The sequence below is a fragment of the Passer montanus genome, unplaced genomic scaffold (genome assembly GCF_014805655.1).
Source record: "Passer montanus isolate IOZ18808 unplaced genomic scaffold, ASM1480565v1 scaffold7, whole genome shotgun sequence".
Classification (NCBI taxonomy): Eukaryota; Metazoa; Chordata; class Aves; order Passeriformes; family Passeridae; genus Passer; species Passer montanus.
The window spans coordinates 1,847,006-1,871,116 of record NW_024372147.1 but is presented as its reverse complement, the minus strand read 5'-3'; the positions used below and the strand labels follow the sequence as shown (position 1 = coordinate 1,871,116).

Below are 24,111 nucleotides of genomic sequence, written 5' to 3'. Positions count from 1 at the left end.
AGCAGCAGAAAGTTAAGAAATGAACTTGTTTTCTTATTTTTGAAAAGTAGCATTTAAATTCACAATCATCTTCCAGTAGGGATAAGCAATGATAATAGCCAGTAGTGTAAGAGGGTACATACACAAAGGAGTGTGTTTTTTTAATGAAGTTTGGTCTTAAAATTTGTACATAATAATTTTGAAGATTATTACTGGGGGTCCATTTATCCTGCACAAGTACAGCATGGAAAGTCCTTATTTATATTTCTTAAAGCTGTTCTGTTTGTGTGACTGAAGCATCTTTATTTTGACTTTAAAATTGACCATGCTTGTTGTAGTAAAGCATTGTACACCTGGTGGCATCTGCACCTGCCCACAGCAAAGTGTAGGTCTGTCCCCAGCTAGTGAAGCTGGCAGCAGCACTGTTTGGTACTCCTGACCATTTTTTACCATGTGCACATCCAGATTTAACAACCTAGGGGTACATGTTGTTTCAGAAAGGAGTGGAGGGTTTGCAGCAGGTTATCTGCCCTGTGTCAATTCTTTCTGTAGTCAGGAGAGGAGAGAGGTCAGAGTCAGCCTTGGCCTGGAATGTAAAGGTTGATCTCTCTTGAAGAGATCTCTGCACGTACTCAGTGCAGTTCCTCTGCTCTCAAATTAGGTTTCAATGCAGATACGTAGGCTCACTATCTATCTTCCTACTAGGACAGACATTTGAATGCTTCTTTTAACAAACAAAAAATAAATCATAGGTTAAGTAACATATTTGTGATTCATAATGCATAATTTTGGAGCCACAAGAGCCAGAACTGCTGATGGCTTAATCACATTTCTGATTGGTCTGCCCCCAGTCTTGGATGCCAAGAGAGGCTTGTAGGGCATCTGCCACATTGCAGAATTTATGATTCCTTTCCACTTTTTGCAGTCCACTTCTGTAACAAATAATTATTTCATTTTCCATTTACTCCTCAAATCTTGGAACATCTGTGAAGACACAAATCTACAAATCGTTTTCAAAAGATTAAATTTGTTGATCTGAGCTGTTTGAATTGAGCATATCCAAGAGATCTTTGTTTTAAAAGCAATGAAGATTTCAAAGTTTAAAGCCATTTTTCCATTCGTCTCTCTGTGCCTTTAGCCCATTGTGGCTCAGCCAAGCAGTGTCAGACAAGTGGAAAGCAATTGGATTATGTCCTCAGCTTTGTCTTCCTGTTCCCCCTGTCTTGTTGCGCTGCTTCCCACTACATAATAAAATAACTCATGCACAAGCTACATCTCCATGACATACCACATCCTGCATCAGAGAGTAGCATTATAGAAGCTGGCTGCATTTTGAACATGACAAAGTCCAGCTGTAAGTTCAGCTGGCTGAGGAGAAATAGGATATGTTAAAAAGCAGCAGCTACAGTTGCCATCAGACAGCACAGTGGGATAATGAAATTTAAAGTGGTTCTGGGGTTGTTTTTGTTTTGTTTCTTTCCAAAGTGGCTGTTCTAGGCAGCTGTTTCGTTTATTCAATATCTAGCATCTGGCAGAATGTGGAGAGTTGGTCTACATGGAAAGTTTTGGGTGTCTAGTATTTTTAAAATTTGTCCAACCTCTTCTGATATGACAATGCAATCTTAGCTCATTTGAATAAGCTATTGAGAACTTTCATATAAATAAAGTGGAGTCAATCATTTACAAAAGACAACATCGTGAGATCTGAGTTAACACTCAATGAATCTCTTAGCTAGATGAGCCCTCTCATTACTCCCATTATTTCTGTTCTTTATTAGGCCAAAGGCCTGTAACTTGTACGCACACAAGGACACAGAATGACTGAGTAGCCTGCAAAATAATGAAAAATGTGACAGGAAGATCACAGCCATAGGAGAAGAACAGTGGGTGGGGCACTGTTCAGTCCTATCTAAGAGTTGATGCTTTCAGTCCTATCTAAGAGTTGATGATATCTCTGCAAGTGTGTTTTAGTTGTTGCTAAATTATCTAAGAAGTGATGATAAAAACTGCAGCATGTGGATGAAGCAGAAATATTTGTGGTGTACTTTCCCAGATTTTTCACTGTAGAGTTAGCTTTCTTTTCTTTCCTACTATAGACCTCACTTTTATCTTGCCTGCACAGCATATGGGAAGTTGCTTTGTTGTGTTTCCTTGTCTCAGCAAGCAGACTGAAATGCTCATCACTTACATAATGCTTTCCCTGTATTTAGGATCATAATGAGGTATATTTTGGGGAGAGAAGAGAAACTAGAACTCTTTCTGCAGTAAATGTGAGCAAAATGAGTTGAGATCATAATATCATCAGTAATGTGGGTGGCATAAAGCTATTCTCACACAAATACTTAATTGTGCATGAGGTTGTCTGTAAGACCAAGGCTATGAAGGGTGGCGTGTTATTTCACTGACAGAAATGCAGTCATGCTAACACACACCATCTAAGGTGCTTGGCTTCCTAGAAGTGGTGAGAATTCTGTTAGGACAAAATAACTTTGATTCATTGATTTTCCTAGCCCGTGAAAAGCTGGCAGATATGGAAGTACAAATGAATTCTTGTCATTTCCCATCTGATGGTGACTGTGTTGAGCTGCGCACATTCTCAGGTTACATAACTCAGCTGTCCTGTTGATTGTGGATGGGCATTGTTTGAAGGCACGCTTATGGAATAGAGCTCTGTAGACAGCACTGGGTAAAACTGGGTAGGAAAAGGGAACTGCTTGGGAAAGGTCAGTGCACACTTGAAGAAGGCCCTTGGTGAGCTCTCCTTTCAGCACAGCCACTGGGCCAGGGCAGGGACTCAGAAGCAGTCTCCAGTTTTTGAGTACAGTTAGTAATATATTGCAAATACTTCCACAGGCTTGCCAGTCCTTCCTGACTGTACTGTGATAGCAACAGGTAGGCATGTTTCAGATAGTGGCATTGCAACCACAGGGGGAGAACCATGGTTCTTTTCCTTGATTGGTATTGTTGGTATGAAACACCAAATCAATAGATAAAAAGTGTGAAAACACTTAATCAGTAGATAAAAAGTATGAAAGCTTGAGCTGATGACTATATTACAGGGCATTGCTTTCTAGCATTTTTTTTTTCTGCAAAAGTAAAAATGGTTTCTCTACTTATTTTGTATTTAAATATACAGGTTATTACTGAATTTCAGTTCAAGTCAGGAGGAGATGCCTTATTTTGGATAAGACAGTATGTTTTGCAGGACTTGCAAATGTGCTGTGAAAATTTACCAGGAGTGCAAAATAAATTTCACCTGGCTTTTCCTTTCTGAAGGTTTTAGTTAAAGCATTATTGTCCACTAGACATAGGTATGGTTACATTGATTAATTTTTTATTTGCAATTGAATTGCAGTTAACATGTTAGGAGGAACCCTGATATAATGAATCTAGAAAAGAATAATAAGGAACCTAGAAAAGGTTCTGTAGATGAGTCAGCCTGCAGGGTAGGTTTGCTTCTGGAATCAATCATATTTGAAGTTTGTATACCCAGCCATTACTGGGGCAGTACTTTCATTAAATGGAAAAGAAAGAAGTGGTGTATGTTTTCACAAAGTGAAATCTCTTTACTATTATCAGTGTGATGCTTTTCACATACATCCTCACAGAAACAGTATTTTTTCCCTGCTCTACTCCTCTTACTTCCTAATGCAAATCCTTGCAAGGAATATATCTCTGTCATAGAAAGCCTTTCCTGTTTTCATTAGGAAAAGAGCTTATTTCAGGGTGTGTTGTAGACTGTCCTCTTTGCTGATAGATGTGTTGACTGAAGCCACAGCCACTTGAAAAATGTCCTCTCTGATCCTGAAAAACTTTGAGGCTTCACTCTGTTTCATGTTCTTGTTCATGTTGCATCTAAATGCAATTTGCAGGCTCTTTGGCACAGACGGTATTGGTACTGATATTGGTTAAGAGAGTTTTTCAAAAGCATCCACTTGCAGGAGTCAGATCATTTTCCTAATGAAAGGAGCTTAGAAAAGGGTAGCTTTTAGGAAGGTGGCACTTGCTTCCCAAAGATGAAGTCCAAAATTCAAAGTTAAGAAAATTGGTGCAAGATGAGGGGAAAACGCTTCCAGTGACAGCCATGGGAGTCTTCCCATGAGAATCACTCTGGCCCATGTGCCCATTGTGACTGAGTAGCTGTCTTGAGATGAATTTGTAAGACTGGCTGAAGGATAATCTTGAGTAGCTACAATTGGGGTTTGTTTTGTTTCCACATGCAAAGTAGGGGGGCTTTTCCAGCTACTTGAGAAGAACAGAAAATCCCTCCATCAGCATTCACTGAAGGGCATGATCAGAACACGAGATCTATGGAGCACTGGAAATAGCTTTCCACCAGTCAGCACTCCTGGTCCCACACCCCTCCAGGAGCCAACAGCAACATGTTTTTTCCAAGCGATCTCAGTGGTGGCTGCTGGGTGGCATGAGCAGGAGTTTTTGTGCTCTGACTGCTGCCATTACTGGTGCTGTTCACTTATTGCCCGTGATTTTTCTAACCAGTTTTGAACTTAATGTGTGGCAATCCAGAAACTTAGCAAAACCTGGAAAGCAGAGGAGCTGATGGTAGGAGGGAACCAAATATGCAAGTGCGTTTGTTTGGCATTTTTTACTGCTTTTCCAAAGAATCTGTGGAGGAAGGGATTGGAGATAATTCTATGTCCTATTGTCCAGCAAGGAGAATGAAGTTCAGAGCCTCTGGGCTTCTGAACTCAGTCCTAAAGGTTTTCTGAATTGGATGCAACTGCTCTAAATAAAATTTTACTCAGTATTTCTGTGTCAGGCAATATAAACCCAGTGCTGTAATATAAACCACCTGCCTTTGTTATGAAATTTAAAAGCTACTCTGTTTGCATATATATGATAGCACTGGCATAGTGCCTATGACAAGGAGGGGCTAGTTCTAAAATACAAACAAAATCCCCTAGCTGTCAGTAGTAGGGATGTTCCTCTGAGGTTTGCTTTCTTCGGGAGATTTTTTGGTCGGCTTGTTTTGGTTTTTAATTCTGAAAAAAAAAATCTGAAAATATTTTTCTTTAAAATAAATTTATTTTGAGACTGTCAGTAGTAGGGATGTTCCTCTGAGGTTTGCTTTCTTCGGGAGATATTTTGGTCGGCTTGTTTTGGTTTTTAATTCTGAAAAAAAAATAAAATTCTGAAAATATTTTTCTTTAAAATAAACTTGTTTTGAGATTTCATCCAATAGCTCATCTAATACTTCTCATTCCTGTTTGAAGGCTGGCTGCAGATGCAGGGTATGCCTGAATAGGACCACAGATTTGGAAAAAATGTACTGTGGCCTATAAGGTCTAAATACTTCAAGAAGCAGGGCAATTCAAAAGTGCAGGTTCTGACATAATTTTTTAACCACACAGATATGAATCCACCACTGAGTCACTGACTTAATAACATGTGCGTAAAGACTGATGTCCTACTTTCAACCTTCGTGCCACTTGGAGTTGCAGTGTCCTGAGGAAGAAGAGGAATTTTGTTGTGTTACATGTGGCATAGATATTGTCCTAAGCAACAACCATAACTGTATTCCAGCAACAGGGAATAAAAGAAGTGGAGAAGATGACTAAAAAATCTCAAACACAGAGAAAAATCTAAATGTTCTCATTGCAGGAATGAGCATATTTCTTCTGAGTTTATAAAATCAATGTATTTTTAGCTTAATTTTTGCTGGACATTGAAGAAGGGAGAATGAATATACGAGTGATGCAAAAGGTCTTTGTCTTTGGAGTAAAAATCTTGTGTGTAATTATTTTGCGACAGAAATCCAGGTTTTAAGCAATGGGAGGTTAGAAGGATGTGAGCATGGACTGGGGAGGCTGGCTGTGACCTAAGTTATGGAAAAAACAGGCAGCCACATTGTTCATTGCTTGGAATTTGAGTCTTATTTTCATATGGAGTTCCAGATTCTGCCTATGACAGTAATCTTGCCTGGAAATAACAAATGTTTTGACCACAGTCACTGTGGGAGACCAAAGATAAAAGGTTTTTTCGCCTCTAGCTACAAGACGGATGAGGTAGAAGCAGAGGGATGGAGAGAGGGGCATAGGCAAAGGGGATACTGTTGCCTTAATACTTACAACAGCCTTCCTTTTGCTGAACAGGAGATATCATTTAATAATAATTGATAACAGACTGTTGGTGTGCTTCATCTCAAACTCTTCAGAATTGAATTTCTGCATCAGATGTATATGTTTATGTGCTTTTTTTCCACTGTAATGTTTGGATTTATAAGCCCAGCATGCTTTTATGTGCATATATAAATAATCTGTGTTGAAACACATATGCAGACACTATACGGGTAAAAATTATAAGCAGACCCTATCTGGAGACAGCCAGAAGGGACAGTGGTAATGAGAAGTGTTTTAGTTGCTTCCTATGGTGATATAAATTTCTGCTGATTCCAGAGATACTGTTAGGATAAGACAAGGGGTGACACCTTCAAACTGAAAGAAGGTAGGTTTAGATTAGTTATTAAGGAAGAAATTCTTTACTATGAGGGTGGTGAGGCACTGGCACAGGTCGCCCAGAGAAGCTGTGCATGCCCCATCCCTGGCTGTGTTCAAGGCCAGGTAGGATGAAGCTCTAAGCAACCTGGTTTAGTGAAAGGTCTCCCTGCCAATGGTGGGAAGGTTGGAATGAGGTGATCTTTAAGGTCTCTTCCTGCTCAACCTGTGTTCTGTCACAATCTAGCCATTATTGTAGGTAGGTGTTTCAGCGGGCTGTCAGAGGGGGAATGTGGATGGGGCTGTATATGAGATGGCAGACAGTTGTGTTGCTGCATTTTGGCAAAAGCATCCGTTTGGATGTGAACAAGTGCCAAAGCCAAGCTTACCTTCCTGAAGGCATGAAGCTTGTCCCTGCAATACCCCTCTGATGTTGGTTGAACCTTAGGCTGGGATGTAGTCCTCCTTCCCCTCCCATGCCGTGAGTATGAGCACTGTCTCCATAGTCAGCCTCAGACTGTGTCTTCACACATGCAGCCATCCTCACCAGAGCACTCTGCTGAGGAAGGAAGGAGCAGGAATGGAGAGCAGGCAAGGTGGCACAAGCATTGTTTCTGTCACCAGCCAGAAGGCAGCCTTGCTCCTGAGAGCTGGCAGCACCACAGCAAAGCAAGCTCAGCACACATCTCCAGTGAAATTGTTGAAAAGGCAGATGGTGACATCTTTTCTGCCATCTTCATCTTGCTGCAAGCTGTGAATGGCACTGGTGCTCCAGCATGCTGAGCAGACAATTGTGAAAATGCAGGCAAAGGGGAAGCATTTGGTTCCAGTATAAGTAGTGTATCTATGTTTTAAATTAAGACTTATTTTTTAAAACCTTTGTTTTTGAAATTAAGTGAGTTCACATGCTGTGTTAAACATTTCCTTACCTTACATGCACTATGATATAGGAGCTGCTCTCCCCAGCATGAGGGGACAGTGGCAGTCCAAATGTGCATGTTATGAGAAAAGCCCTCAAGCACCATGGCTATGTGGTCTCCCAGACAGTGCTGTTGAAGATGTCACATTGCTTTGCTGCTGGTGGCTTTTTTCTCATCTAACTGTTCTCCAGGTCATTTTCCTATGATCACTTTGTTGGTTTGCTGTAAAGCTAGAGACCATCCTGTTTTGTATCCATCTCCTGTTAAACAGGGTGAGGAGGGGCAGGCTGAAAAGCATTGAGATTACACAGTTAGGCATCCCAACCAAGCCTCTTATTCACAGTGACAGCTTTGACATCATAAGAGAGACACAGCCAGTCCACCTTTGAAAAAGGATTAGACATGGCTTCTTAGTCTCTTGCCTTTTCTGACTTCTTTTGGAAAAAATTTTTTCTACCAACACAGCTGTCCTTGATCACAGATGGGGCCCACATAGGGAGAAGAGTGTCTGGTTTGTAATTGGGAGCTCTCTGCTGTAAGCCTGAAGTGGGGGGAAAAAAAGAGCATTTGTCTTCTCCGAACAAGTCCTCAGCGTTTGCTGCCTTGCCAAGAGTGAATCCTGTCCTGAAGTGCTATCCATTGGTTGCTATGCCTTTTTGATCACAGCAAGGTTGCCTGCTGCTGTGCCTGGGCTTTCTGAAGCAGCATGTTTTATGATTCCTGGCTTCTGTTTGGTCATGTAGAAAAGAGCCTCTGTGCTGTCTGTGGGAAAGATACATGTTTTATTTGCAGGTGGAAGTGGAGTCATGTTTACAGCCTGTGGAAGCTGATGAGGTTGCTCTTGAGCAAGGCTGTGGTACTATATAAACTTTTTAACATCGTGTTATCTAGAACTGTGTGAATGCCAAAACAGGAGCATGCGGATGGAGCAGAGGAGAAAGGTGAGGAAGAAAATACATACCCATAAGTCACATTTATAAATGTGAGAAGGTTCAAATGGGCACCTGCTGCTGCTTGGGGCTTGCACAGCTGTGGAAGCATGCTGCCTGGCCCATGGGCACACTAGTTCAGGTACAGGTTCAAATGCTGCCAGCTGCCCCACAGTCTGCCATTGACCAGCAACAGAATTTGCCTTTCAAACCTTGATTGTGCCACACCTTTCTCTTCTGCTACTAAACATAGGCAGTTGCTGCATGAGCTCTACCCACAGCTCTTCATCAGTGCTGTTAAGGAAGGAGAGATGGGACTTACATGTCCTTCTTCATTGTTCCCAGCACCCTTCATAGTGTGCAATTGCTGGATCTCTGCAGAAATACAAATCAGAAGAAGAAAAATTAATTACAGAAGTAGAATATTGCTATCAATATTACCAAAATCTAATGTCTGATATTCTGCTAGAATTAGCTTTTAAGTGACTTCTTAGTTACCAGCTCATGCTCCAGGTTTTAAATTATTTTAGACCTCTACGTAGTCTCCTCCAAATTACAATTAGCTCCTGACAAAGTTTTGATCTGCCAGCTCATTAGTGCCTTAGGGTTTCCTGAAAGACCATGCTTTTTTTCCTTTTTTTGCTGGGGTGTCAGTGGGCTGAGATACTCATACTGTGCTGCACAGCAGGAAAGAAGGTTGTCCAAGGTGGCAGGAATGGCATGTACAATCTGCCTATAAAACCTGGAGCTCCTTATACAATCAGTGATGTCACATGAAGAGCATGTGGAGCTCTGTGAGCTCAGTCTGCCTCAGGTCCAGCTACTCAACTCTGGATCATTCCAGTACTCAAAGTGAAATACAGCTTGAGTAAGGCTACCAAAAGCCATTTTTAAAATTTGAAATGTTATCATAATTTTGGCCATAGCTCTGGAAAATTAAAGGTTTTATACCGAAACAGAGCATTGGACTGTGAGAAACAGCATTAACTGAATCCTGATGCCATGAGCATCTCAGGAAGAAAAATTGCCTTAAAGATTGCTGCTGCTGTGGTGTTGCATCTGGCCTTTAGATTCTTTGGGCTCTGCAGTACTGTCAGAGCAAGCGCTACAAGACCTGAGAGAAAACCTAGGCTATGAAAAGTCCAGTTTTTAGTCTAAAACAAAACTAATTTAAGCTGATAGATGGCTTCTTTACTCAGTCTCCTGACAAACCCTTGGCAAACACAATAATCACAATTACAGAATCCTTGTAAAAATTATGAATCCATTCTGTGTGCATCCAGTAGGTTTTTGGCTCTTTGAGTACACTCTTTCAGATTGCCAAACTGATAGTCTGTCAAGATAGTTGTAACACAAAAAGCTGTTTAATTGCTCCCGGTGGGCTGCCTCAGCATCCCTCACTTGCAGAAGTTTCAATTAAATCAAATTCACCTTCTGAAGTCTGTGTTTACTGTGGCATAAAAGATAGGAGGTCCCACTTGAAATTCAGACTATATAGAATGAAAAGCCACTGGTGAATTAAAGAATAACTGTTTCAGCTAAGATGGGAGGGGGGAGGGGGAAGACATTAAATGTGCTGTAAAATTGGCAGTTCTTAAACTGCAATTCTTCCATGCTAAACAACTGTAAAACCTGTTTTTTAGTTCAAGTATGTCTGGCAACATTTGTTCCTTAATTCGGTAGGCAAAGGATCTAATATTTGAATCCAATTTATCTGTAGATAGGAAAAGACTGGTGATAAATGCTCTCGGGATCTCCTCTGGTCAAGGAGGAGTGTTAAAAAGTCTCTTTTTCCCCAACCCGGCTGTCAAAAGAAGGAGTCAGAAGTCTTCGGCTGTCATTCTCAAGGTTGTTTATTATTTTTTATCTAAACCATATTCTGTCTGGCCTGCTGAGGTCTGTCCTGCAGGTCAGTCTGAGGCACACTCCCCGCCCACAGGGCTGGTGTTGTCTTTTATACTATGAAATATATCGAATACTACGTATTTGATATTTACAGTTATGTTCCAACACCTATCACCTGTGTTAGGCAGTGACTTTCTACTCTACACCAATCCCAAAGTGCCACCATCACCAAGGGGATGGAGGCTAGGAATAAGAAGAAGGACAGGACAATGCCCAAATCCCTCCATCTTGTCTCCTAGACCCCCATAGTCAAATTCTTCAAAATTCCACCTTCCACCCTGTGACAACTACTGTTATGTTATCTAAAGTTTTGTGACCTTTAATTCTTCATATAAAGTTGGCAATTTGCTCCATAGGTTGAGATGGAATTCCCAAGTGCCTTTGGCTTCCTGTCAGGGTCTCCGAGCCCCTGCCAGGGTTTTGAGCCATCCAGGTCACCCAGAGGGATGTCTTGGGTTCTGACAAATGCTTTCAGATGAAACAGAGCAGCATTCAGCTGCTCTGGAATGCTTCCTTATTTTTAATTAAAATTAATCTGTTGTAGCATAGCTTGGTTATTTGAAAAAAATTCTCTATTTTTTCCTTTGTGAATTAGACTGGAGTCTGACCTCTGAGACTCTTTAACATTTAAGAGTCAAGTTGTTCAACTAATTTTTTCAATAGGTCTGAATCTGTATTTGGTAAAGATCACAGATCCCCATACCTTTAATAAAGGTTCCACTTTGTTGGACAATAGCTCTTACTCTATTTCAAATGATCTCATTTTCTAAGATCTTTTAAGTACGTTGCTTTTGTTTTGTGATTTAGATTTGTTGTCTTATGGCGCCTTTTTAATTGGATCCAGCTATTAGCAAAATGTACTAATTTTCCCTGAAGCTAGACTCCCATTCTGCAGACCAAAAGCTTAGTAAAGTCTAACTTTTTTTGCCCTTTAATAAAGGCATGGTTTAAATTACTTGTTTTCTAAATCTTATGGGTAGACCTCAGAAGTAATTTTTTTTTTTTTTGCTTGTATGCAACTCTGAGAATTGGACTCAGTTATTCTTAAGGGTTCCTTCCAACTCAGCTGTGATTCTTTGAGATTCTCTGATTCATGTGAGGAAAGGCCAAAGAATTGAGTTTGTTCAGCCTGGTGAAGAGAAGGAGTGACCTAATTGCAGCCATCCTGTACCTGAAAGGAGCCTGTAAGAAAGATGGAAAGGGACTATTTGCAAGAGCATATAGTGACAGGACAAGGGGGAATGGCTTTAAACTGAGAGTAGCCTTAGATGAGATATTAGAAAAACTTCTTTACTCTGAAAGTGGATAGACATTGGAACAGGTTTCCCATAGAAACTTCCCCTTCTATGGAAGTTGTCCCATCCAAGACCAAGGTTGCATGGGGCTTTGAGCTACCTGATCTAGTGTAAGGTATCCCTGCCATGGCAGGAGGGTTGAAACTGCATCATTCTTAAAGTCCTTTTCAATACGTTCCATTCTGGGATTCTGTGATTCTGTGGTTGTGTGGGCCAGGGAAGAATAACATGGGTTAGGCAAAAGAATTTATCACCTGGGCCAGAAACAGTCAGTATCTCTTTAATTTAAGACATGTTCAAAATACCTTTAAAATATTTTTTCTCAGGTATGTATGTCTCTAGGAGCTTTTCTTTTGAAAGTCAATCCATGTATTTAGTACCTTACATGGTTTTAGTCTGTCAGCTTTAAGCACCATCTCCCAAAAGGTCTTGACCCAGGTTGTTAAAGGGACTGCCTTACAGCTGGATTATTAGAATATTTAATGTAATTTTTTTCTCCTCAAATAATCTCATGCAGCAGCTTGCATTGCCTGAAAACAGAGCAAGCAAAACTTTGGTCTTGGTATCTTCTGCCCAAATGCAGGTATTTTTGAGTTACAAATAATATTGTGCAATACTGTGTATTTTTCTTAAAAATGAAATGATATTATGAGGCTCCTGGAATTATTTGTATAAGCTGCTGCTCCTATACTTGGGACTCTGCTGTCTGACAGTGGCATCCCTTCACAATGTTTTGTGTAGGTACGTGCCAATACTTAGATCACAATGTTGTTGGTACTTAACAAAAATTAAATTTTGTACCTGAGACATTGAGTCTTCATGTCTTCATGTTACTGGACTGTGCCTCAGAAATGCACTACTAATATGAGTATTGCGTTGCAAAACACACAGTTAGAAACTTAATTTCACTTAAAAAACTGGCAGTGGAGAGGCCCCCACCATTTCCAAAAGCAGGGTGGGAGGACAAAACAATTTCTAAGCAATGAGGGACCATCCACAAGGAACCTGAGGTGTCAGCAGATCTCCATCACTCCTCTGCCCTACTTTTCCCCATCCTTGGGAATTCCAGCCATCAGTCCTGGACTTGGGAGGACAGCTCTCACCCTGGTATTGCAGGCTGCGAAAATAAATTTCAATTCCAATATCAGCATGTGGGTCCTTGCAGCTGCCAAACCAGTAAGAGTGTGTGTGTGTGGGTGGGTGAGCAGTTAAAGGTGTTCCTTCAGACCCAGCAAAGTCCTGTGTGCTTTCTGCCAGCAATAACAGGATGGATTGCTGTAAATTACTTTTCAGGTTTAGTTTATATTGTTTATGATATAACCAGCCAAAACGACACACGCTGTGAATCTCTGAACTGTAGAAGAGCACAGAGAAACGTGCAGAGAGAAAACTGCGAGAGGACTAATGAATTCTTATTTTTGCCACTGAGCATTTGCTCCTGGGAGGAAAAGCAAAGCCAAGAAGAGCATGCACAGGATGTGGTATGGTTAGCCCAGTCCGACCACAAGCAACTTGGTTTTCAAAATTTCCGTTTGAAACTGTTTTGTTGAAAGTGCCTGTTCACATGACTCATTCATTAGGCTGTGAAGCTGTGGGGCCCATTTTGCTCTTGCCACTCTAAGCATTGGATGAGACGCTGGGAACTGGGTTTTTTTTTTTTTGCACTCTACTCTTATGTGACTTAAATTCTTATGTTTGTGGAATCAGCCTTAGGGCTATGGAGTATCATAGAAAAATTCCTTCTTTATAGTTCATGTGTCTGAGAAACTGTTTTAGCTGCAGTTTGGGCAGCACGGCTGTCTACACACCATATGGCACAGGGGGCAGGAATGTAACCAATATATTTCAGTCCACATTGTGCAAGGCCCCCCTGCCCCTCTTGAACTTGGAGCCAGCCTTGCTTTCTGTGCTCTGCTTTCTGGAGTCTTGCACAAGTCAGAGAGCAGGGCTGACTGAGATGATGGTTTCACAGGCCCTTCAGCAGCCATTGGTTCTCCTGCAGTTTGCTCTGCCTCAGGAATACTTGGGGCAGACAGGAGGCAAATGTGCAATCTGAGGATAAGAGGTATGCTGCTCCTACCCAGATGGCAAAGTGCCAGCATTTCAGGTCTGGGAATGTGCTGGGATTTATACTCGCCCTGGGAAAGAAAGGGAAAAAAGCGAAAGAGAGAAAGAAAAGTGTGTGCTGTCTCAGATCTCACTCAACAAATAAATATTTTTCTTTTTAACTATTTGAATAAAGGTTGGTTGCCAAGGACAGAAACCATATGGAGGAAAGAACAGTTAAGGGAACAGGCACAGCTTAGTTCTGTGTTTTCCAAAGCCCTTGGAATTCAGATGCTCAGGCCATGATGCAGTGTCAGTCATACATGACGTTAATATGTGAGGAAGTAAGACCACATGAACGCCTTCACAGAGAGAAATTCTGTTCTGCCCTCCATGCAGCTACAATGCTGCACCAAGAAAGGTGCTCTGGGGGCAAACTGGCTCCTGTGCTCTTTCAGCCAGGTCCCTACTTTTTTTAAAGAATACTCAGAAATGTAGGCCCTTATGTCTTTTGACTCCACATTTACATCAATAACTACTTTAATAACTGCAGGGGAAATAACAGCTCCACCAGGAGGTATGAAGACAGCCTCATCCCTGCTGTTGAAATATTCCACTGAAGACACAATTTGAGGTCATGAGCAGCCACAGAAGCTGCACTTGATTGCTTACCTCCTGGGTAAATGCTGTAACTGCTGGATCATGAGATGTAGAAGAGCAGTGATCAGTGGAGGGGACCACAGACCCTTTCTCCTCCTCATGTTTCTCCTCATTGCTATCAGAATACATTAGGAATCCTGTTTGGATTGTTTGTTTGTTTGTTATATATGGAGGAATCTGCAGAGTAAAGCGTATCTACAGTCTTTTAAATGTGTTTATATTGTTTGCTTAAATTATCTTACAGATAGGTGTGTGGTTAAGTTTTGAGTCTGGGTAGTTTCATCTGGGCAAGGAGCTGCTTGGTGCTGAGAAACACCCTGTAAGAAAGCTGGATTGCCTGGGAAGATTTACTGGAGAAACATTTAGTGTCTCCTGAGAGAAGCAGCAGCTGGGTAGGGTTTTGAAGGTCTGCATTATGAATATGGGCATCTACAGCAATGTGAGTTGAATTTTGGAAAGCCATTTCTTTTGTAAATTTAGCTGTGGTTCCACTAGCAGGAATCCTAGCAGCTGCTATTTTGTCAGCAAAAAGCTGTAAGACAGAGCAGTTATTCCCTATCATGCACAGCACTGTAGCTATTTAGTATCTTAAATGCGGTGAGTGTAAAATCCACCCAACTCCAAAACTTTGCAGTTTTTTGTTTTCATAAGGTGTCTTCAAACTTTTGTATAAGTGGTCAGCTAAAAAGAGGTATCAGGTACACAGGGCCTGTCGGCATTTATCACTTGTTATTATGCTAATAGGATTGACATCTAATCTAATGTAATTCTATGAAATTTTTTCCACAGCTAAAAAGTTGGCAGGGACTAGGATGAAAAGGAAATTATTTTCAAAACCTTACTTCCAAAAGCAACAGTACCTTTTTCCCCATTCTCCCTTTCTGTCTTCAGTTCTCAATGTCATCACTACATCTGTCATTCAGAGAAAGGTACATATTCAGCTACACTATATAAGCATAATTTGGACTCAGTTTCATAAACTACTAAAACTGCTAACATTTCACTCTTACTATGAAAGGTGATTTTCATTAGGTGCTCTGTCTTTTGAAAGATGGTAAGAGAAAAGGGTGGAACAGAAGCATTGGGAGTTATTCCATTTAACTGTTTTCCTTTACTATCAGTGCTGAATTGCTAATGGAATATAAAATATAAAATGCTGATCACTGCCTGCAATCAGAAAAGCCTTTCTGGAGAGTAAGATGACACTTAGGCCACAAGAGTGGCTAAGAACAAAGTCAAAAATGTAAAGACAACACACATATAATTCATGTTCATACTACTTAAGTAAAATCACTTTTTCAGTTGTAATTTGCTTGCAAACTTTGTTACAGTGTGTCAATAACTCTTTTATCAATGTGCATTGGTAGAACAGCATGACAGGTTTTTAAATGCAGATGAATTTTAAATGCTTAAGAATGTGCTTAAAAACTTAGTAGCAAAACTGATTAATTTAAGTGAAATCTCCCTGTCTCATGGGTTGATATGTAACTTTTTCCCTTTTGGCATGGATTTAATATTGGTACAGCCTTTTTATCACTTGTATGATACACTTAAATAGGGGATATTGTCAGTTATATTTTGCGGCTTCTCCAGACCTTTGCAGTGGTAATCTTTGTTTCCTGCCATCCCTCATGACCCCCTTTTGACAATATGAAAGAAACAACCTCTAGTCTAACTTAAAAAGAAGAAAGTTAAAGACTGGAAACAGTGGCAGTGAAGATGCTGCAGATGTGTGCCTGGATCTGGGTTAGTTTCTAGCACAGAATCAGGAGTTTGTCTTTGGGCATCCTGGATTTCCAAAGCCCAGGCTGAGGAGCACAGAGCTCTGGCTCGTTTTTCCAGCTGACTGACTTGTCAGGCTGCAGCCTGCCAAAAGACACAAACCCAAAAAAGATGAAAAAGCCAAACTGGTACAGATATATTATCAACACTCAGACAAAATACAAGGGGTTTGTTTGTTTGTTTGTTTTTTACCTAGTTTTATTTTTCTTCCCCAAGGTTCGCCATCGGTGGTGTGAACTTGTCATTAAACACAAATATGAGCCTGGGTATGGAGACATTGAGAGATTCCTTAGAGAGGATCAAGTAAGTTACATTTTTACTAGCATTTTGAAAACAATTAACTTTTTAACACCCTTATGCTGAAGCAAAAAAAAAAATTAATATGTTTGCTTGCTGCAGTTTGTCAAAAACTTGGTTGTGTATTCATTTTTTTCTTCTGTGGTCCCCTAAACATTGTAGTTTAAGGAAGCCACTTAGGGTAGTAGATAACTCAACCCCACCTAAACCTAAAGACTGCTAATTCTCTGTCAAGTGGTGAAATAGGATAGAATTCCTCCTCCCCTTGCATTTTATGCAAGCCAGAGGTATGAGTGATGCTAAGAACATACTTCTCAGCAGGTTCCTTTTGCAGGATGAGGAAGGTAAGTGTGGCTGTGAATGTCAATGCAAGTAGGTGCAAAGCAGTCAGTACTGTGGTAACCTCAGTTTTGAAGATGACAGCCAGAAGTAGTACAGCACTTCCAGGGAATGCTAGCCTGTTGTGAACTCCCCATGTGTGGAGACGCGAGGCTTGACTCCATGTTCTCAGAAGGCTGGTTTACTATATGATGATATATATTACATTAAAATACTACATTAAAACTGTTCTAAAAGAATAGAGAGAAAATATTGATCAGAAACTAGAAAGAACAAGAATAGAATGCATAGCAAAGACTTGTGACTCTCAGAGTCCGATGCAGCTGCATCTGTGATTGGCCCTTGATTAGAAACAACCAACGTGCCCCAATCACAGCTGCACCTGTTGCATTCCACAGCAGCAGATAGTTACTGTTTACACTTCTTTCCTGAGGCCCTCAGCTCCTCAGGAGGGAAAAAATCCTAGCAAAGGATGTTTCATAAAATATCATAGTGACACTAGCCTCTCCATGGGTAGGGACATGGTAAGAGAGGATTGTGAAGGCATTAAAAGGCTGGACATACATGATTCCCTTACTGTGGCCTTTCATTTAGGCCACTGTGAACTTAGAATTCTAATTGCACCTCTGCCTTGTTCTTTTTCTGTTTTCACCTTTATTTATCTTTATTCACTATGAGCCCAATAAAATGGAGACATTCACAGCCTAGAATGAATTTTAAATATTTAAGTGTTTGTTAAAAAATAGAAAATGGTAAAGATACGTCAAAATCTAGGCAAGACACTGTCTTTCCCTTTTATGCTGACAATGAACAAAGCTATTTACAGCCAATGAGGATTTTCTGCTTTCAGGCAACAATTGAATTACTGCAGTTTGTCATGCATTCTTCTAGCTCAGAAGTATACCTCCTATTTATATCTCAGCAAAAAGCAGGCCCCAGAGCTCTTGGCAAGCTCTGTATTAAAACAAACAAACAAAAAGACATAAAATAACATTATTTCATAAGGAGTTACAGGGTTTGTGCATATTTATATTCTATGAAAGGATGGAGATAACCACCAGCAGAACCTGGGGGTTCGGGGATCAGGAACTCCTTGAGCTGATAAAACCATACAGAATTGCATTATATTAGGAATAGCTATTATGTCAAATAAAGACATTTTTTCAACTTTTTAATGTAATCTTAATTTTGTTTACTTCAGCCATGCATACAGTGAATGGCACAACGAGCTTCTCGTGTGATTAGTGCATAAATCAGAGCAGTTGCATGTCTGTACTGATCATGTAACATGGCATTTTTAAATGTCTGTGGAAAAATGCAAATGAACTGTTTAACTCCTTTGAAGTTCTACAAAACACTAGTGTGTTTACTGCATATTAATATTTAGACCTAGGGGAGAGTTATTAATACTGGGTAAAGAAGGTAGTTCCTATAGTAAGAAAATGTCACCATTTAAAAATTTCTCAATGAGAGCAACTGGAGCCCAGCTCCAAGGCCATTTGTGTGGCTGCCAGACCTTGGTGCAGCTGCAAAGCTTGGAAATCTCAGGTTTTGGTTCTCTTGGCATCACAGTATGCTTAGAGAATTGGCAAGGAGTCTGGCAGGTTCCTGCTACTATAGGACTTCCTCCTTTTACTTCAGTTGCTTTTGAGTTTTAAATTTTTCTTCTGGCTGAAGGGGTTTTTAGGGCTTACCAGCCAATGCTAGAAATTGCGAGGAATAGCATTAAAAATTATATTTTCTCAATGCTGTCCAAATTTTTCTGCTCCCGCAAGTGTCCAAACAATAACTGTAAAAGTCAGCATGCTAAGCTGCTAATATTTTGTCACATATGTAATCCTATTTTGGTAAGTGCAGTTTAACATTTACTGAATTCCTGTAATTAGCTGAAAAAATGTACGATCGGGAAAAAAAAGACAATCTCCAATATGTTTCCTGAGCCAGAGCTTTGTTGGCAGTGGTCAAAGGGACCCAGATCTCCCCACAGGAGCCCTATTACCTTTTTTTATAGCTGCTATTTCAGAATAAATAGTCAGGAAAAGCCTGTCTTCATACCCAACCAGAATTTATGCATGTTAAACTGTATCTATGCTATAAAGGGAGTGAAACACAAATGTGACCGTATTCAGTTGATGTCCAGTTACAGAATTGCCAAATGGGAATTTTAGATTGGAGTACTTCAGTCTTTGTTCATGGATGTGTGAGTAAACATGACAATTGGAAAGAAAATGTGTATCCTGTTGAAGGAAGGAGAAGCTTTTTTCTTAAGGGACATTTGGAAAAAAACCAGATAGTTGGTAAAAGGAAACAGTATTCAACTTGAACAGTGGCAAGGAAAGTGAAGTAAGGAGTGATTTTCTTGTCATGCCGTAACACAAAATTCTTACATTAATAATCTGTTTTTGCAGAGTCAACACAGCATATAGACAACCATTCTTAGTCTAAAGAGACACAGAGAAAATTCGTTCTTCTGGGGGGACAATAGACATTAGAGAGTAAATCGTATTTTTTGTGTTTTGGATTGTCTATTTTGTTTTATTTTTAGTTTAAATGAATACTAGAGGGTCAATGGCAAAACCCCAGCTAACTAGTTATTACTGGTGGCGGGATGCTTGTGTGATATGTTCCTCTTTCAGGCTATGGGTGTGTATCTCTATGGTGAATTAATGGTGAATGAAGATGCAAAACAACAGGAACTTGCACGGAAATGCTTTGCTGCAGCACAAGAACATATGGATGCATCCTCAGCCAAAGTGGTGGCAGAGATGTTATTCTGAGAAGGTGATTTTTTTTGTTTTAATCCTAACACCCTGATTTTGCTTCATATACAAAGAATATGCAGAGCTCAGTGGACATGGTAAACTATGGCATACCATACAACTTGTGGCTGCTTAGGCTGAGAAATAACTCTTGTTATATATATTGTTGGCTTGTTTTTTTTTTCTTTTTCTTAAGTCCAGCTGCGGGAGCAGTGAGTTACATACATGTAGGCATAGCTGGAGAACGTGGAGAATGGCTTTGTTGTAATGGACTGTACAAGAGGCAACTGTAAGTCCAAATGGCCAAAGAAGGCCAAGCTCTGCCTACAGTTGTTTCCCATCCTATATTCTTAACTCTGCTTACAAAAATTTCAATTGTGCTAGGAGCATTTCTGTCTAATGGAGCTGCATGTTTACTTGACAGGCAGCATGGTCTTTGAAAAAAGCCTGATCCCGCAGTGGAAATATGAAACTGTGGACTTGGAAGTATATATCATGTGAGAACAAGCTGATAATTCACATTTTTTTGTGTTAAGGTTATGGAGGTATTGAATATTGATTATGAGGTAAACAAGTAGCCTTAACAGGAAGAAGCTAGCTTGTTTATGAAATTAAAGGAGAGGAATCACCAGAAAAAGCAGAATTGCAAAAATATTTATGGAATGAAGATTGCTGTAGGCTATAAATTTGCAAAGATCTTTCCAATTCTCTGTCTGAGCAGCTGGAGGTAGCCTTACAGTGTCTGCACATGCATGTTTAACTTATAACCCATTAAGTGTACTCGAATGTTTCTTCGAGTACAGCATACCTCAGTTTTTTGGTTAATCATATAACTCATCCGACAGACTGATTGCTGTGGTTGTTCACAAAACTTTTCAGCTGATTTGTGGTATCAAAATTCAGGCTCTTAATTTAGCAAAAACATTGTCGCCTAATACCAAGCAAAAATCTTTTCTCCTGTTCTAGCAGTATTTGACTGAATTCCACTTGATTTTGTATTGGTTTTTTTGCTGTATTTCTGTGAAATACAGCCAATGACAGATACTATGAAAGCAAGTTTGATTATGAAAAGCCATGTTGTTATTCTGTATAGACAAGAACTGTGCCTGCCAAGAAAACTTTCTGGGAAAGGTGGATCAGACTGTAGAGTGGCAGGATATCAGTGGTGGGGTAGGACAGACACCCTTTAAAATAGTTACAGCTAAAGAGACTCTTTTGTGTACTCCCAATTATCACGGACTCATAGGAATTTGAGTTATGTTCAACAGTTCTTAATCTCAATCTGGTAGGTGTGTTCAAGTGTCTGAAGGCCAGAAACAATAAAATCAAAATTTCTACAAGTTTCTGATGGTAAATATTTAGCACAGGAAGATTACATGGTGTGTGGGTGTTAGCAATAGTCTAGAATTACCCCTTTGACTTTACAGAGTGGAAGTGCATGGTTAGCTATAACATAAAATCTAATGATACTGAGTACAATACTCTGTGTGACTGTACAGCTTTCTTTTAATGTTATGGCTGTTTGGGTTCCTGGCATGATGATTTGTGACTTAAGATTAAAATCACATTGCCAGGGATTACCACGCAACCATGACCACAGCTGCTAGCATGAAACTCACCATTAACAGTCTGATGGGTGCACAGCGTGGAATCCTCTCCATCTATCAAACAAACAAACAGAAAACACACATCCACACAGCAGAAAAAAAAATAAGCGAGAGAGAGAGAAACAAATCCCCAAACCCACCAAAAACAGAGGATAGCAGCAGAGCATCATGGAAGAACCTCCTCCGAAAACTTTCTCTGCTGAGACCGAGATCTCTCTGGCGAGGTGCAGAGCTTAGCTGATTGGTGAACAGTGATTGTTTTCCTCTTTGTTCACAGTGGCTAAGTTCTGCACCTGAAGAGAAGGGAGAGGAGACTCTCTGCCGGGCAGAGAGCATTTGCTGGCTGAGATCCCTTGCTGCTGAACGGGCAGATTTGTGATGAATGCATGTGTCCGAGGTTCAGTGTATGGAGAATAAGAGGCAGAGGCAACCTGGGAAGGACCAAAGACTTTGAGTTTTAGTTGAGAATTAACAGTGCTCCTTAAGTTTTCAGTCTGATTGCAAATGTAAGGCATTGCCTACAGTAATTTGGTTACCATGCTTCCCTAAAGGTCAGAGGAAATAACATTTGTGACTTTAACCTGAAATTGTCAATAAAGCTTTTGTTTTATAGTCTTCTCTTTAATGGATGCTGTCATGATCCTCTCTGCAGTTTTAGGTTAGTACTGTGTTGTTTGCAGGAAATGGTGGCAGCTCCAGTCGGAAACAACTTAGAGCTGCTGCTGTTGTTCCAGGCTGTTGATGGACCCGTCCTCCGGTGCCTACTGAGCTGATATCAGTTCTGATTTTACACACTGGCTCAGTTCAGCAGGAACAGGAGTCGAGCCCTAGAGCAAAAAACAAGATGTACCTTTCCTAAGAGCCTTTGAGAAATGTTTTTGCTGTTTTCTCTCAAAAAATGAATCAGTACACATTATGATATCCTGATGTTAGACACTAAATGGCCTAAGGTGGAAAAGCTACCTCAGTACTGTTTAAGAGGACTATTGGCTAAAGATGAGAAGGTATGTGGATTTGTAGCACATCACACAGTATTGCTCTGGTAACTTGCCTCCAACATTATTTTCAGAGTAACCTGCTAATAACCAAGAGAGAGAGTGCTTCCACCATGGATCCCTCCCTGTCTTCTCCAGACCTTGTTGTGGTAGCTTTAGGAAGCTAAAGAGACCATTGTTAACTCTGTAGCTACAGTTACACTCTACTGGTAACCTAAAATACAACTCAATTTGGAAAGCTGGGGCAATCAAGAATTCACAGATATTCCTTCACTGTGACAGAGTAATAACTTTAAATGCTGTTTCCATTGCAGGAAAGATCACAGACAACTCTTTTAATAGATCTACTAAACCCCGGTGGTACTAGGATTTCACTGACCCAGGACATCAAAGGAAGGATTATGTGACTGCTAAAACAATCAGCTGACAGAAATATTTACCTTTCTGTATTTCCAGAGGTCCATTGTAACTGAGAACACATGCACACAAAACAAACTACACACACACACGTGTTACTCTGGCTCTAGGTAATTCTTTGATACAAGAATTTTGGGATTTATTCTTGCGCTTTGGTAATACAGTCATTCCGGTTTGCAGATGCCAAAGATTCTTGATTTGAACAACTTCATTAATTTGGGCAATCTGAAAATGGATGAAATTGTATTGTGTACTTAAAATTTTGTTTGTAACTTCTGTTCATATTTATAAAACCTCAGTGTAAAATCAGCAGAGGCTGGGGTGGGGCTCGTAAGATTAGACAGAAGCAGAATAAACTGTGGGAAGTTACCTGCCATCATCCTGGTGATGGGATGGGACTGAAGAAAAAACAAAGATCATCATGCTCTCTCTGCCATGTTTAGGTTAAATTTTACTAGATATGTCAGACCTCCCATTCATACCTTTGTGGTGCTTATTTTGCAATGATATGTCAAGTGTATCTCTTCTTTCCTGATCAATGAATCTCTACATTTTTAGAAGATATCTTAATTGTTCCTTTCAGAGAGTAAGAATTTAAACCACAAAAATATGTGAACTTATTTCTCCTGTACTCTATTGTTTTATATCAAGTCCTCTTTGCTAATAATAAAATTATAAAAATAAATTTTTTTAAAGTACGTATAGTCATTCCATTGCACTGTGGTTCAACATTAATTTAAAAACATGGGAAGAAGAATGACTTCATTCCTTCTTTTGCAGCAGGAGAAAAGAACCTGGAACTCATCACTTAAAGGATGTTAATGAGAAAAAATAAATGGGGTACTTTTAAAAAGTTCTTAGACTCAGAATCTAAAGTAAAAGCCTGCCTCAACATTGTCTTCAGTACAAAGAGTACAGTTCCTTTTCACGTCATCACATTTTCTGACCTCCCCCTTTGCAGGCATAGTGTCAAAACCTGAATTAAGGGACACTCAGCAAGTTCTTTCAAATACAGCAAGAGTTGGGGAATTGTCCAAGAAGGCACTGAGACACCACAATGACTTCTAATGTAGTGACTCTAACAGACGTGGTTATTACAGGATCCCATTCATAACAGAGTTACGCTTCATTTCACAGGTTTTTCTGCAAAGGCTAGCAAAGGAAACCAGCTTGCTTTTTGCCTTTCTCATTGTGTAAGGAAAAAAATGCAGAGCTGGATAACACTTTTGCACAAAATATGCAGAAATTAAATAGATTGTAGGCCTCTTCATAGGCAGTACTGTTAAAACTACAGGAGAAGTAAGATACTACACGCTTTTTAAAATAGTACCAATTTTGTCTTCTTTCAAAACAATATAATTGCTTTTTTTTAAAGTACTGAACACAGCAGTAGTTTGTTTTGTTTGCTACAGCTCTTACAGTCTGCTTCAGCAGTATCACCTTGAACATTTCCCCTCACTACAACTTCATGACCCTTCATGCATGGTAGCAACTGAGAAAAGGAACAGAAAATACAACAAACACCAAAAAACCTAAAAAATGGCAAAGAGGTGGCAGTCCTGGCCCTTTATCAGGGTTTATGGGGCCTTTTTGTTGCCAATCCAAACATTGTGATATAGAATGAGGCTCCACATTAAAAAGAAAGCTATAGATGCCATCAAACACTTATGGTCACCATAACTCATCAGAGCATAGGAGACTCATGTATGTATTGTTTAGTAGGGTC

The 24,111-nt window shown here is 40.1% G+C and overlaps 1 protein-coding gene across 19 annotated transcripts in view; it reads left to right on the top strand.

Annotated features, from left to right (window-relative positions):
• The window catches only part of LOC120511946 (aminopeptidase O (putative)), a 211,283-nt gene extending 188,199 nt beyond the window's left edge, over positions 1–23,084 (top strand). For 15 of the 19 annotated variants that reach the window (XM_039729646.1, XM_039729643.1, XM_039729642.1 and 12 more), the window contains 3 exons: positions 16,188–16,274; positions 19,244–19,388; positions 22,283–23,084. In XM_039729646.1, the coding sequence (XP_039585580.1) occupies positions 16,188–16,274; positions 19,244–19,384 (228 nt within the window). In that variant the 3' untranslated portion in view covers positions 19,385–19,388; positions 22,283–23,084. Of the gene's footprint in view, positions 1–16,187; positions 16,275–19,243; positions 19,389–19,562; positions 19,656–21,250 lie in introns of all 19 variants that reach the window. The other 4 variants (XR_005629876.1, XR_005629874.1, XR_005629877.1 and 1 more) reach the window with 4 other exon arrangements.
• Positions 23,085–24,111: the final 1,027 nt, after the last annotated feature.